Raw genomic sequence first — 13,887 nt, 5'->3', positions numbered from 1 at the left:
CAATAGTTTTTCTCCCAAATTAGCCACATGAAAATGATTTATTTTTTTATTTTTTATTTACGAGGATTTATATCGCGCACGTATCTCACCACACAAGGCGACTCAAGGCGCATGTTACCTATTAATGCCGTGTGAGATGGAATTTTTTACACAATATATCACGCATTCACATCGGCCAGTAGATCAACAGCCTATAGGCGCTGCATCCACCTTTCACGGCCTATTATTCCAGGTCACACGGGTATTTTGGTGGACATTTTTATCTACGCCTATACAATTTTGCCAGGAAAGACCCTTTTGTCAATCGTGGGATCTTTAACGTGCATACCCCAATGTAGTGTACACGAAGGGACCTCGGTTTATCGTCTCATCCGAAAGACTAGCACTTGAACCCACCACCTAGGTTAGGAAAGGGGGGAGAAAATTGCTAACGCCCTGACCCAGGGTCGAACTCGCAACCTCTCGCTTCCGAGCGCAAGTGCGTTACCACTCGGCCACCCAGACTCCCAGATGTCACACACAACAACAAAAATAAATGTTTTGAAATTCATTCAGTGTTACAACACATCTCACACAGGGCATAATCAGGAGACTGCTCGCACCTTGCGCAACAAGCTCTGCAAACATGGCATGCAATCAAGTTTTTCTTTTTTGGATGGGTAGTTGTGAGGGGGTGGGGGTAGGGTTTTTGTTGGTACACTTGTCAGAAGATTTTTCTTACCAAAAAAACCAAAAAAAGTCTGGCGATCTAAACACTTCACGGCAGCAAGTCGCAGATGTTCGCAGCTAACCATCTAAGTGGCATTAAAAAAATCAAAGCAAGTTCGCAGGAAGATTGCCTACAGGAACTCCATCTACAGGGAATCCCCCTCTTTTGGTCGACATAGACCCCTTCGCTTCAGCGTCAGTAAGTGTGATTTTTGTAAGTAAAGGGATCCTCCACTTTTGACTGCATGCAGAATAGCTGTCCTGCTCTTCTGGATTTGGATGTCACAAAATGGTAACATTAAGGTAAAGGTAAAGGTATTCCCATAACCATCTGGTCGTAGGGGAGAGAGATGTTAGAGATCTCCACTTTTCTGGGGGCCAGCTTTTTATGAGGGCGGTGCCCATCTCCTCTCCCTTGCTGCCTTTGCCTTCCCCGGCCCTGAATAGGGTCAGGTACCCATTTCCAGCTGGGTGGACTGGAGAGCGCTCGGAAAAATCGGGTATTTGTATTTGTCCCCGAGTGGGGGACGAACCACGACCTGCAGCGTGAGAGGCAAGCGCTCTAACCACTGCGCCACTCCGCTCTCGTGGTACACAATATGGTAACATTACTTACTAACAATTTGTTATTTCATTCTGCGCTAATATACATGCGGAATTCATCGAATTTTGAGTCAAAATGATCGCTTTGGACCACGATTTTTGCAACAGCTAGTCTGTAGTCAGGAGTCTGGCATGATCATCATTCATCATCGAGTCCGACATCTTGGACTTGATGATCTTATAGTTACTCACACTCTCAGGACTGCAAAGCCAGCCTTAGTAACATTCGATAGCGTCACCAGATTCATATGTAACTTAACAAAATACCATCCTTAGCATCAACATTACCTGGCTCGGATACAATTTTCCCAAACTGCAAAAAAAACTAGCAAACAAGGCACAGTTTTCTTCAGTTGTATTTCCCGCAAATCCGCCATTGTTTCTTTCCCAACGAGAGCATGAGAGTTGCTTCCCCCATCGGCCACGTGATTGGAAGTACACACGGCCCCCTTCCCCCTCCCAAGTGAAGAAGATATTTGCTGTTTTTCATCACCAGTTAACGTTTCTGACATGTGAAGATGCTTTATAGGACGTTATAAAATCCAGGCAGACATTTCCGTACTTTGTCGCAGGCACAAATGTTCCTGCGGAGATAAGGGTGGTAGTGTGGGCGGGGACCCGGGGGAAACTGAAGAGGCTCAGTGGTCTTTGCGGTAAAACTGAGGGGCGGGGCCGACGAAACCGTGCATCATCTCCGGTTCGCGTTGAGATTTTTTTTATTAGTTTTTGTGGTGTTTAAAAAAAAATTTAACCTATGTGTGTCAAAGTATTTTTTTCAAAAGCACGACTGACTGAGTGAAGAGGCTTCCCTATGTCCGAGTCAGTGCTGCGAAGCTGTCACTGACTGGAATGTCTGTAATCCAGTATCCATGCAACTGACCAAGCTGTGACTTCAAAATCATGCCAGGCCGGACCAGTCGTAAACAAACCGACTGCAATCGCACTTTGCCAGTTTGCGACTAAACAGATACATACGGCTGCAGTGTCTCAATTTCTGTCAATCTCAATAACCAATGACATCAAAATCATGCTGTGCAACTCAAGTGATTTGATTCAACTCATCGCAAGAAACACAGGCACAGTCAAGCACTTGCAGCCGGGCCGGACGAGGGGGGGGGGGGGGGGGGGGCTTTGGGGGCTCAAGCCCCCCCCCCCTCCCCCCAGGCCCATTTTTGTTTAAAGCCGTTGCATATTATTGCCGGTTCAATCGATTAATGCTTCGAAAATGGAAACATAAAAAAGTTAAAATTGCATCCCTCCAAAAAGGGGGAGAAAAAATACAGATTGAGCAATCAGTTCTATACTCAGATAGCCCCGTTCGGCTTCTTTAAACAAACATTTTTCCGGGGGGGGGGGGGAGGGGGAATGCCCCCGCACCCCCCCCTCCCCCCAGGAATCAGTCTTAGCCCCCCCCCCCCCCCCAACAAACTAATTGATCCGGCGGCATGACTCATGCAGTTGTGAGGAGTGTTCTACCTCTCCTACTGCAGTGTGACTTGGGGTGTCATTTCTCTCAGTCTCTCATACAACCCGCCTCAATGTCAGTGACTTTAAAATCATGCAAAGGAACTGTTGGAGCAACACACATTCACTTGTCAAGAGGTTTCTGTGAATTCTACTGCAGTAGGACTTGAGATCTAATTTCTGTCAGCCTCTCTACAACCTCAGTGTGACTTCAGAATCATGCAAGGGTACCGTTGCTCCACTGACAGGCTGCAAGCAACTCGATCGGTCAAGCCGTTGTGAAGAGGTTTTCGTCTATACGACTGTGCTGTGACTAGCATTCATGCTGGAAAACACTGCACATGATGCATATATATACAATTATACCCTCGTCCTCAAGCTTCTGAATCTTTGCCACGTGACTCGACGGTTTCCTCTCCCCCGGCCTCCTCTTCCACCTCCTCCTCCTCCACCTCTTCCCCCTCCTCCTCTTCCTCCTCCTCCTCCCGGAGAGCCGCTGTCGTTGTCAGTATTGTTGTCATCGTCGTCTTCAACATTTGTGACCTTTTTGAGTTTGTAAGAAAGGACTTTCCGGGTTATTACGTTCGCAGATTGAAAAAGACAAACTCAAGCCTTCCTGGCAATTCCGCTCGCCTGACGTCATCCTGAAAAAGACTGCTTACACATCACCTGTTACAGGAAAGCTGCAGATGAACCTGAACCAAAAACCCGAACAGAACTGATGTGAATTTCACCGACTCCGAAGCTGGGTTAAGGCCATGTCAGACGCAAAACACAAAACAAAGTTTTCTTGCAAAACAAAACACAAAACAGTGTGACATCCCCCAAAACGTGTTTCGGAAAACACTTTGTTTTGTGTTTCGCGTCTGTCATCGCCTTAACACTAACGGAATTATACTTTCGTCAGCTTTCTTCGACAGCATGTATGGCGCCTGCTTTTGAAAATAAATGACAAATGATTAGTGTGATGGATATTTGGGATTAGTGCACAACAACTTACTCTTTGACGGAGTCCAGAAGAACCCTCAGAACCAATTGTGGTGGAAATGGTGGTTACCTAGGTGACACAAAACAATACGACACCGTGACATGCTGAATCATGCAGTGATAACAGAGTAGCAAATAAAATAAAAACATATATCAATATCAGTGCATGAATAAATTAATGTGTCTCGTCATTTTCTGAAATAATTGTCAAGCAGGACAAACAACCGGCATACAAAACAACAAGCAAACAAAACAACAAGCAAACAAAACAACAAGCAAACAAAAAGCGACTAGACACAAATAAAGGGAATAATACCATAATCTTATCTTAATTTGTAACTTGTTATCAAGCAAAGTCAAGCAGTTCCTTTTTTTTCATTTAAAACAACAACACCACCAACAACAACAACAAAACAACAAAACAACAAAACGTGTTTTATTCCCCCTGAAAACTCTCTGTTCACAAACAAAAAAGATAGATTAACGAAAAAGGCAAGCATGCAAGCTGGTAAAGAAACAGACAAGCACAGATTAATCAGTGTAATTTGTTTTTAAATGTAAGCTTAGTGCATTGTATTTCAGCACTGTGTCAGACAAAAAGTCGTCAGTTATTCTGCAAGAGAGAAGAGAAAAAAACAAGAAAGCTAAATATACAACGCAAGCAAGCAAGCAAACAAACAAACAAAGAACACCGTGCCAAGTAACCTCGACCGAAGTTTGTCATACCAAAGATTTTCGCCAATTTCTTAGCATCCCGATTACCTTTTCCATCAGTCCATTCAAACATATGAATTCTTGGCCAAAAAATATTGCAACATCAACTCAAAAAATAATACCCGTGACATTTTATTCCAACTTCCTATGCCCCAAACTGTGCTTGTATGATTTGGTTGTTTGACACATTTTTCGGATTGAATGTTATTTTCAAAGGAGTAAAGTCAAAACAACGCAAGACAACAATACACAATTACCCGCACTGGATGGGTAATTGATAGGGCTACCAGTAAGTTCGTTACACGGTAGATTCGTCACCGGTCCCGGTAACTTCGCCACAGTAGTCCGAGCGCGGCTGTTATGTAATGGTAATACAACCTTGCACCTCCCCCCCCCCCCTCTCTCTCTCTCTCTCTCTCTCTCTCTCTCTCTCTCTCTCTCTCTCTCTTGTTTATTCTGAGTCTCTCTCTCTCTCGCTCTCTCTCTCTCTCTCTCTCTCTTTCTTTCTCTCTCGCTCCCTCTCTCAGACTACAGGCTGTTGAGAACTGCTCAATGAGTAGATCTCGGGTTTTAAAATAACAACGCTCGCAGGGCCGGACTACCGGGGGGTTATGGGGGTTGCGCAACCCCCCCCCCCCCCCCCTATCCTAAACATGTACCTTACTTATTTAATTTTTTTTTTATTATTGCTTATTTTATGCCGTTTCATGCAAGGAGCGACCATTTTCCTATCTCAGAATATGACCTACCCGTCAGCTTCAGGGGGCTTCGCCCCCTGACCCCCACAACGAGGGGGGGGGGGGTGGGTTCTAGGGTTTCCGGACCCCCCCCAGCCAAAAAATAAAAATATTGAATGAGGTATGCATTTCTTTATTTTACATTGAGTTTCATTTTTTGGGGTATTAATCAGTGACAAAATCTGCTGCCTGAAACTGGTAATGATCATCCTCAGAATGCACCAGATTGCACCATTTTGCATCCTTTTTTTCAAAATTTTCCGGGGGGGCATGCCCCGGACCCCCCTAGCAAGCTAGGCGCTTCGCGCCGTCGGCTCGGCGCTTCGCGCCTTCACACCCATATCTTCACACTATACTTTTGAAAAAAACTAGTCATAAAATGAACTGATCCGCCCCTGCCGCCAGGGGGGACATCCCCCTGGGCCACCACTGGCAACCCCCCCCCCCCCCCCCTCCTCTTCGCCTAGTCCGGCCCTGGCTCGGACTGTGCCGTGTCAGTGAAAACTGCTCAGTTGAGAACTGCTCAATGAGTAGATCTCGCGTTTTAAAATAACAACGCTCGGACTGTGTCGTGTCAGTGAAAACTGCTCAATTGAGAACTCTCTCTGATCTGTCAGTCTCTCTCCCTCTCTCTGTCTCTCTCTCTCAGTCTCTCTCTCTCTCTCTCTCTCTCTCTCTCTCTCTCTCTCTCTCTCTCTCTCTCTCTCTCTCTCTCTCTCTCTCTCTCTCTCTCTCTCTCTCTCTCTCTCTCTCTCTCTCTCTCTCTCTCTGTGAATCTTGAATCTCTCCCACAAATCAAACATCTGAAAGCATCTCAAAGTTAGGAAAGTTAATAGTACTGATCAAAAGATCAGATATAGGCCTCGCGGCCTTAGACATCTGCAAATTTATCTTATCTTATTTTATAAGCTCTAAGCATAAACAGCCGCTCACCCGTGACGAATCTACCGTGTGACGAACTTACTGGTAGCCATTGATAGGACTGCGCACAGTTTTAAATTTCAACCCACTATACATTTATGTTTTAAACAATTGATGTTTGTTTCACGTTGTATCACAGGCGGAAGGTATCGTTCACTGGACCACTACTTCCAAAGTAGTCTTTCTATGGAAGTAGTGGTCCAGTGAACGATACCTTCCGCCTGTGGTTGTATCTAGTCAATCCCTAAAGGCCCCCCCCCAAAAAAATAGGTCTGTTTACGGTAACATGGGCCAAAAAAATAGGGTCGGTAGGTCGGGATTTTTTTTTTCTCCAAAAAAACATATTTTTACGTTATTTTGCTTTTTTTCTCTCCCCCAAATGCCAAAAAAAAGTCTAGGGTCGCGCGAAAAAAATAGGGTCGGTCGGGTTACCGTAAACAGACTATTTTTTTTTTGGCCTAACTTGTCGGGGAATGGTAGATAACTGCTTTAATTTCAGTAATTAAAAAAACAATCATAGCTTAAGATAACAGTGAACTGAAATTTCAATTAGTTATTTCAAATATTTATTTTAAAATAATGATATTATACAAAATCCTGTATGCATCTTACCCTGGTTTCCAATGTGGACAGACGACTGGTAAGCGAGTTGAGAGTTGTCTGCACTTGCCCTGTGGGTTGAAGGTTGTTCAACCGGGACTCCACTGTCAGCAGACGATTATTAGTGCTGCTTGAATCACCCTGGAATTAATACGTTAAATTAATAATGTTCGAAATCAAAAAAACTTGTCTGGAGACTAGGTAGGTCTGATTTTGTCCCAAGTTTTGCTCTGTACTTTCGACAACCTGAATGGTTTGACACTTAGAAAAACCGTCAGGGATTCTTTTCTCAAATTAGAAAATTTCCCATTTCTGGATGTAAACTTCCAACCTCAATGTCAGACGATCAAAGACTGTACATATTTAAAGTATAGACAACGTTAGAAAAAAAAAAGGACTGTCCCGACAGGATGTTTTCTAATAATTAAGTGTTAACGAAAACTAGCTTGGTTTAATTTTTGATGTTGTTGCATGTGACTGAGTTGAGGGGGTTTATGATATAATAACATCTCTCCACAGCAGTCTTTGATTTAACCCAGCATTTACAGTTCAGCTGATGTAAAACACACACACACACACACACATACACACACACTGACACACACACACACATACACACACACTGACACACACACACACATACACACACACACACTGACACATACACACACACACACGCTGACACACACACACACTGACACATACACACACACACACACACACTGACACACACACACACACACACACACTGACACTGACACACACACACTGCACACACACACTGACACATACACACACACACGCTGACACACACACACACACACTGACACATACACACACACACACACACACTGACACATACACACACACACGCTGACACACACACACACACACTGACACATACACACACACACACACACACTGACACATACACACACACACACACACACACTGACACATACACACACACACACACACAATACACACACACACACACATACACACACACATACACTCAAACACACACACACACACACACACACATACACACAAAATGCGCATGCACCCTACGTACGATGTGTCTGGAAACACCTCCGCGCGGAGGGGTTTTGCGGCCAGCGCAGCAAAGATAAAGAGGGAAAATTTTCTCGGCTCGCGCGGCAGCAAGCACTATGTTTCTAGACTGTATGCAACTCACCCTGCTTTCCAGCGTGGTCACACGAGTGCCGAGGGAGGTCAAGGATGACTGCACCTGGCCTGTAGGCTGAAGGTTGTTCAACCGTGACTCCACTGTCGTCAGCCGGTTATTGGCGTTGGCTGTATTAACCTATAGCATGGACAGACGTAAAATGAGCAGTGTTAGACGACTTCAGCTGAATTAACACAACATATATATATTTGAATAATTATACCGAGCTGAATAGATCGCAAAAAGCAACCATCATTATTTTGATGGAATCATTTGATTTATCACTAACACATAATTGTATATGTATGAATGCAAACTTGATCTCAGTTTTGAAAGTTTTTGTGCAATTTTTGTGACCAATGTATGCTTCACAGGAAGTTGCAGCCTGGGCTGGGGCGCATGAACCGAAAGTTGTTGCCACCCAAACGGGAGAGAACAAACCGCGGGTTCTGATTCGTTGAAATCACGACACATCTCAGTTTCAACCAATCAAACACTGCGGGTGGCTCCCCTTAGGGTAACCGGCACGGTTGGCCTAGTGGTAAGGAGTCCGCCCAGTGATCGGGAGGTCGTGGGTTCGAACCCCGGCCGGGTCATACCTAAGACTTTAAAATTGGCAATCTAGTGGCTGCTCCGCCTGGCGTCTGGCATTATGGGGTTAGTGGTAGGACTGGTTGGTCCGGTGTCAGAATAATGTGAATGGGTGAGACATGAAGCCCGGAGGCTGTGCTGCGACTTCTGTCTTGTGTGTGGCGCACGTTATATGTCAAAGCAGCACCGCCCTGATATGGCCTTTCGTGGTCGGCTGGGCGTCAAACAAACAAACAAACAAACAAACAAACAAAAATCCCCTTAGGGTGGCAACTTGGTTTCTCCAAGCTGTAAAGCGTGTTTTTACCGCATAATGACATATTGAGAAAAAATTAAACGTGTATGGCGTATTGAACGTAAGCTGTTAATTAAAAGAGAACACTGATACAAACAACACTATGGGACCAAAAAACCCCACGTGAATGACATTCAGCTGTGTTGGCACACATTGAAACGAGTTGCATGTCACTTACCGTGTTCTTGTTTCAGTATTGTTGATCTTGGTTTGCATTCTACTCTCTTAATCTTAGACAATATGTGATAACCGGCAAGGTGCTGACTTTCTTTTGTGCATTGTTGATGGTGAATGCATGTTAATTTATTTTTAATATACTTTCTTATGTGATAACCAATGTGCTATATTTTCTCAGGACAAAGAACAAATGTTTATTTTGAATGTTTTATGTATGTTATTATTACGGACACAAACGCTCAGCAATGTAATTTCTCTTTTAGAGATTAATAAAGTTATTGTATTGTATTGTATTGTATTGTATCTTGACCGTGCCGAAGCTTGTCGTCAGGGTCTGTAGCTGTGTTGGCACACTTTGTAACATGTCACTTACCGTGTTCTTGACTGTGTTAAAGCTTGTTGTCAGGATCTGTAGCTGTGTTGGCACACTTTGTAACATGTCACTTACCGTGTTCTTGACTGTGTTAAAGCTTGTTGTCAGGGTCTGTAGCTGTGTTGGCACACTTTGTAACATGTCACTTACCGTGTTCTTGACTGTGTTAAAGCTTGTTGTCAGGGTCTGTAGCTGTGTTGGCACACTTTGTAACATGTCACTTACCGTGTTCTTGACCGTGTTAAAGCTTGTTGTCAGGGTCTGTAGCTGTGTTGGCACACTTTGTAACATGTCACTTACCGTGTTCTTGACCGTGCCGAAGCTTGTTGTCAGGGTCTGTAGCTGTGTTGGCACACTTTGTAACATGTCACTTACCGTGTTCTTGACTGTGTTAAAGCTTGTTGTCAGGGTCTGTAGCTGTGTTGGCACACTTTGTAACATGTCACTTACCGTGTTCTTGACTGTGTTAAAGCTTGTTGTCAGGGTCTGTAGCTGTGTTGGCACACTTTGTAACATGTCACTTACCGTGTTCTTGACTGTGTTAAAGCTTGTTGTCAGGGTCTGTAGCTGTGTTGGCACACTTTGTAACATGTCACTTACCGTGTTCTTGACTGTGTTAAAGCTTGTTGTCAGGGTCTGTAGCTGTGTTGGCACACTTTGTAACATGTCACTTACCGTGTTCTTGACCGTGCCGAAGCTTGTTGTCAGGGTCTGTAGCTGTGTTGGCACACTTTGTAACATGTCACTTACCGTGTTCTTGACTGTGTTAAAGCTTGTTGTCAGGGTCTGTAGCTGTGTTGGCACACTTTGTAACAAGTCACTTACCGTGTTCTTGACTGTGTTAAAGCTTGTTGTCAGGGTCTGTAGCTGTGTTGGCACACTTTGTAACAAGTCCCTTACCGTGTTCTTGACTGTGTTAAAGCTTGTTGTCAGGGTCTGTAGCTGTGTTGGCACATTTTGTAACATGTCACTTACCGTGTTCTTGACCGTGCCGAAGCTTGTTGTCAGGGTCTGTAGCTGTGTTGGCACACTTTGTAACAAGTCACTTACCGTGTTCTTCACTGTGTTAAAGCTTGTCGTCAGGGTCTGTACCTGTGTTGGCACACTTTGTAACATGTCACTTACCGTGTTCTTGACTGTGTTAAAGCTTGTTGTCAGGGTCTGTAGCTGTGTTGGCACACTTTGTAACATGTCACTTACCGTGTTCTTGACTGTGTTAAAGCTTGTTGTCAGGGTCTGTAGCTGCGTTGGCACACTTTGTAACATGTCACTTACCGTGTTCTTGACCGTGCCGAAGCTTGTTGTCAGGGTCTGTAGCTGTGTTGGCACACTTTGTAACATGTCACTTACCGTGTTCTTGACTGTGTTAAAGCTTGTTGTCAGGGTCTGTAGCTGTGTTGGCACACTTTGTAACATGTCACTTACCGTGTTCTTGACTGTGTTAAAGCTTGTTGTTAGGGTCTGTAGCTGTGTTGGCACACTTTGTAACATGTCACTTACCGTGTTCTTGACTGTGTTAAAGCTTGTTGTCAGGGTCTGTCTGTAGCTGTGTTGGCACACTTTGTAACAAGTCACTTACCGTGTTCTTGACTGTGTTAAAGCTTGTTGTCAGGGTCTGTAGCTGTGTTGGCACACTTTGTAACAAGTCCCTTACCGTGTTCTTGACTGTGTTAAAGCTTGTTGTCAGGGTCTGTAGCTGTGTTGGCACACTTTGTAACATGTCACTTACCGTGTTATTGACCGTGCCGAAGCTTGTCGTCAGGGTCTGTAGCTGTGTTGGCACACTTTGTAACAAGTCACTTACCGTGTTCTTGACTGTGTTAAAGCTTGTTGTCAGGGTCTGTAGCTGTGTTGGCACACTTTGTAACAAGTCCCTTACCGTGTTCTTGACTGTGTTAAAGCTTGTTGTCAGGGTCTGTAGCTGTGTTGGCACACTTTGTAACAAGTCACTTACCGTGTTCTTGACCGTGCCGAAGCTTGTTGTCAGGGTCTGTAGCTGTGTTGGCACACTTTGTAACAAGTCCCTTACCGTGTTCTTGACTGTGTTAAAGCTTGTTGTCAGGGTCTGTAGCTGTGTTGGCACACTTTGTAACAAGTCACTTACCGTGTTCTTCACTGTGTTAAAGCTTGTTGTCAGGGTCTGTAGCTGTGTTGGCACACTTTGTAACAAGTCCCTTACCGTGTTCTTGACTGTGTTAAAGCTTGTTGTCAGGGTCTGTAGCTGTGTTGGCACACTTTGTAACAAGTCCCTTACCGTGTTCTTGACTGTGTTAAAGCTTGTTGTCAGGGTCTGTAGCTGTGTTGGCACACTTTGTAACAAGTTACTTACCATGTTCTTGACTGTGTTAAAGCTTGTTGTCAGGGTCTGTAGCTGTGTTGGCACACTTTGTAACATGTCACTTACCGTGTTCTTGACCGTGCCGAAGCTTGTTGTCAGGGTCTGTAGCTGTGTTGGCACACTTTGTAACAAGTCCCTTACCGTGTTCTTGACTGTGTTAAAGCTTGTTTTCAGGGTCTGTAGCTGTGTTGGCACACTTTGTAACAAGTCACTTACCGTGTTCTTGACAGTGCCGAAGCTTGTTGTCAGGGTCTGTAGCTGCGTTGGCACACTTTGTAACATGTCACTTACCGTGTTCTTGACTGTGTTAAAGCTTGTTGTCAGGGTCTGTAGCTGCGTTGGCACACTTTGTAACATGTCACTTACCGTGTTCTTGACTGTGTTAAAGCTTGTTGCCAGGGTCTGTAGCTGTGTTGGTACACGTACTTTGTAACAAGTCACTTACCGTGTTCTTGACTGTGTTAAAGCTTGTTGTCAGGGTCTGTAGCTGTGTTGGCACACTTTGTAACATGTCACTTACCGTGTTCTTGACTGTGTTAAAGCTTGTTGTCAGGGTCTGTAGCTGTGTTGGCACACTTTGTAACATGTCACTTACCGTGTTATTGACCGTGCCGAAGCTTGTCGTCAGGGTCTGTAGCTGTGTTGGCACACTTTGTAACATGTCACTTACCGTGTTCTTGACCGTGCCGAAGCTTGTTGTCAGGGTCTGTAGCTGTGTTGGCACACTTTGTAACAAGTCCCTTACCGTGTTCTTGACTGTGTTAAAGCTTGTTGTCAGGGTCTGTAGCTGTGTTGGCACACTTTGTAACATGTCACTTACCGTGTTATTGACCGTGCCGAAGCTTGTCGTCAGGGTCTGTAGCTGTGTTGGCACACTTTGTAACATGTCACTTACCGTGTTCTTGACCGTGCCGAAGCTTGTCGTCAGGGTCTGTAGCTGTGTTGGCACACTTTGTAACATGTCACTTACCGTGTTCTTGACTGTGTTAAAGCTTGTTGTCAGGGTCTGTACCTGTGCTGGCACACTTTGTAACATGTCACTTACCGTGTTCTTGACTGTGTTAAAGCTTGTTGTCAGGGTCTGTAGCTGTGTTGGCACACTTTGTAACATGTCACTTACCGTGTTCTTGACTGTGTTAAAGCTTGTTGTCAGGGTCTGTAGCTGTGTTGGCACACTTTGTAACATGTCACTTACCGTGTTCTTGACTGTGTTAAAGCTTGTTGTCAGGGTCTGTAGCTGTGTTGGCACACTTTGTAACAAGTCACTTACCGTGTTCTTGACTGTGTTAAAGCTTGTTGTCAGGGTCTGTAGCTGTGTTGGCACACTTTGTAACAAGTCCCTTACCGTGTTCTTGACTGTGTTTAAGCTTGTTGTCAGGGTCTGTAGCTGTGTTGGCACACTTTGTAACATGTCACTTACCGTGTTCTTGACTGTGTTAAAGCTTGTTGTCAGGGTCTGTAGCTGCGTTGGCACACTTTGTAACATGTCCCTTACCGTGTTCTTGACTGTGTTAAAGCTTGTTGTCAGGGTCTGTAGCTGTGTTGGCACACTTTGTAACAAGTCCCTTACCGTGTTCTTGACTGTGTTAAAGCTTGTTGTCAGGGTCTGTAGCTGTGTTGGCACACTTTGTAACAAGTCACTTACCGTGTTCTTGACTGTGTTAAAGCTTGTTGTCAGGGTCTGTAGCTGTGTTGGCACACTTTGTAACAAGTCCCTTACCGTGTTCTTGACTGTGTTAAAGCTTGTTGTCAGGGTCTGTAGCTGTGTTGGCACACTTTGTAACAAGTCACTTACCGTGTTCTTGACCGTGCCGAAGCTTGTTGTCAGGGTCTGTAGCTGTGTTGGCACACTTTGTAACAAGTCCCTTACCGTGTTCTTGACTGTGTTAAAGCTTGTTGTCAGGGTCTGTAGCTGCGTTGGCACACTTTGTAACATGTCACTTACCGTGTTCTTGACTGTGTTTAAGCTTGTTGTCAGGGTCTGTAGCTGTGTTGGCACACTTTGTAACATGTCACTTACCGTGTTCTTGACTGTGTTTAAGCTTGTTGTCAGGGTCTGTAGCTGTGTTGGCACACTTTGTAACATGTCACCTACGGTGTTCTTGACTGTGTTAAAGTTAATGTCAGGGTCTGTAGCTGGGTTGGCACACTTTGCGGTAACATGTCACTTACCGTGTTCTTGACCGTGTT

General features: G+C 44.7%; 1 protein-coding gene across 1 annotated transcript in view; it reads right to left on the bottom strand.

The window, feature by feature from the left end:
- Window positions 1-13,887, bottom strand: part of LOC138946585 (cubilin-like) — a 196,216-nt gene that overhangs the window by 172,123 nt on the left and 10,206 nt on the right. The window contains exons 5-8 of the mRNA XM_070318030.1: window positions 13,870-13,887; window positions 7,933-8,061; window positions 6,747-6,875; window positions 3,142-3,318 (exon numbers count right to left, since the gene is read on the bottom strand). The exon at window positions 13,870-13,887 is cut by the window's right edge and continues 99 nt beyond it. Of these exons, the coding sequence (XP_070174131.1) occupies window positions 3,142-3,318; window positions 6,747-6,875; window positions 7,933-8,061; window positions 13,870-13,887 (453 nt within the window). The remainder of the gene's footprint in view (window positions 1-3,141; window positions 3,319-6,746; window positions 6,876-7,932; window positions 8,062-13,869) is intronic.

This window comes from Littorina saxatilis, linkage group LG14 (assembly GCF_037325665.1).
Source record: "Littorina saxatilis isolate snail1 linkage group LG14, US_GU_Lsax_2.0, whole genome shotgun sequence".
Classification (NCBI taxonomy): Eukaryota; Metazoa; Mollusca; class Gastropoda; order Littorinimorpha; family Littorinidae; genus Littorina; species Littorina saxatilis.
The sequence above is the reverse complement of the archived record's forward strand: the minus strand, read 5'-3'. Positions and strand labels throughout refer to the sequence as shown.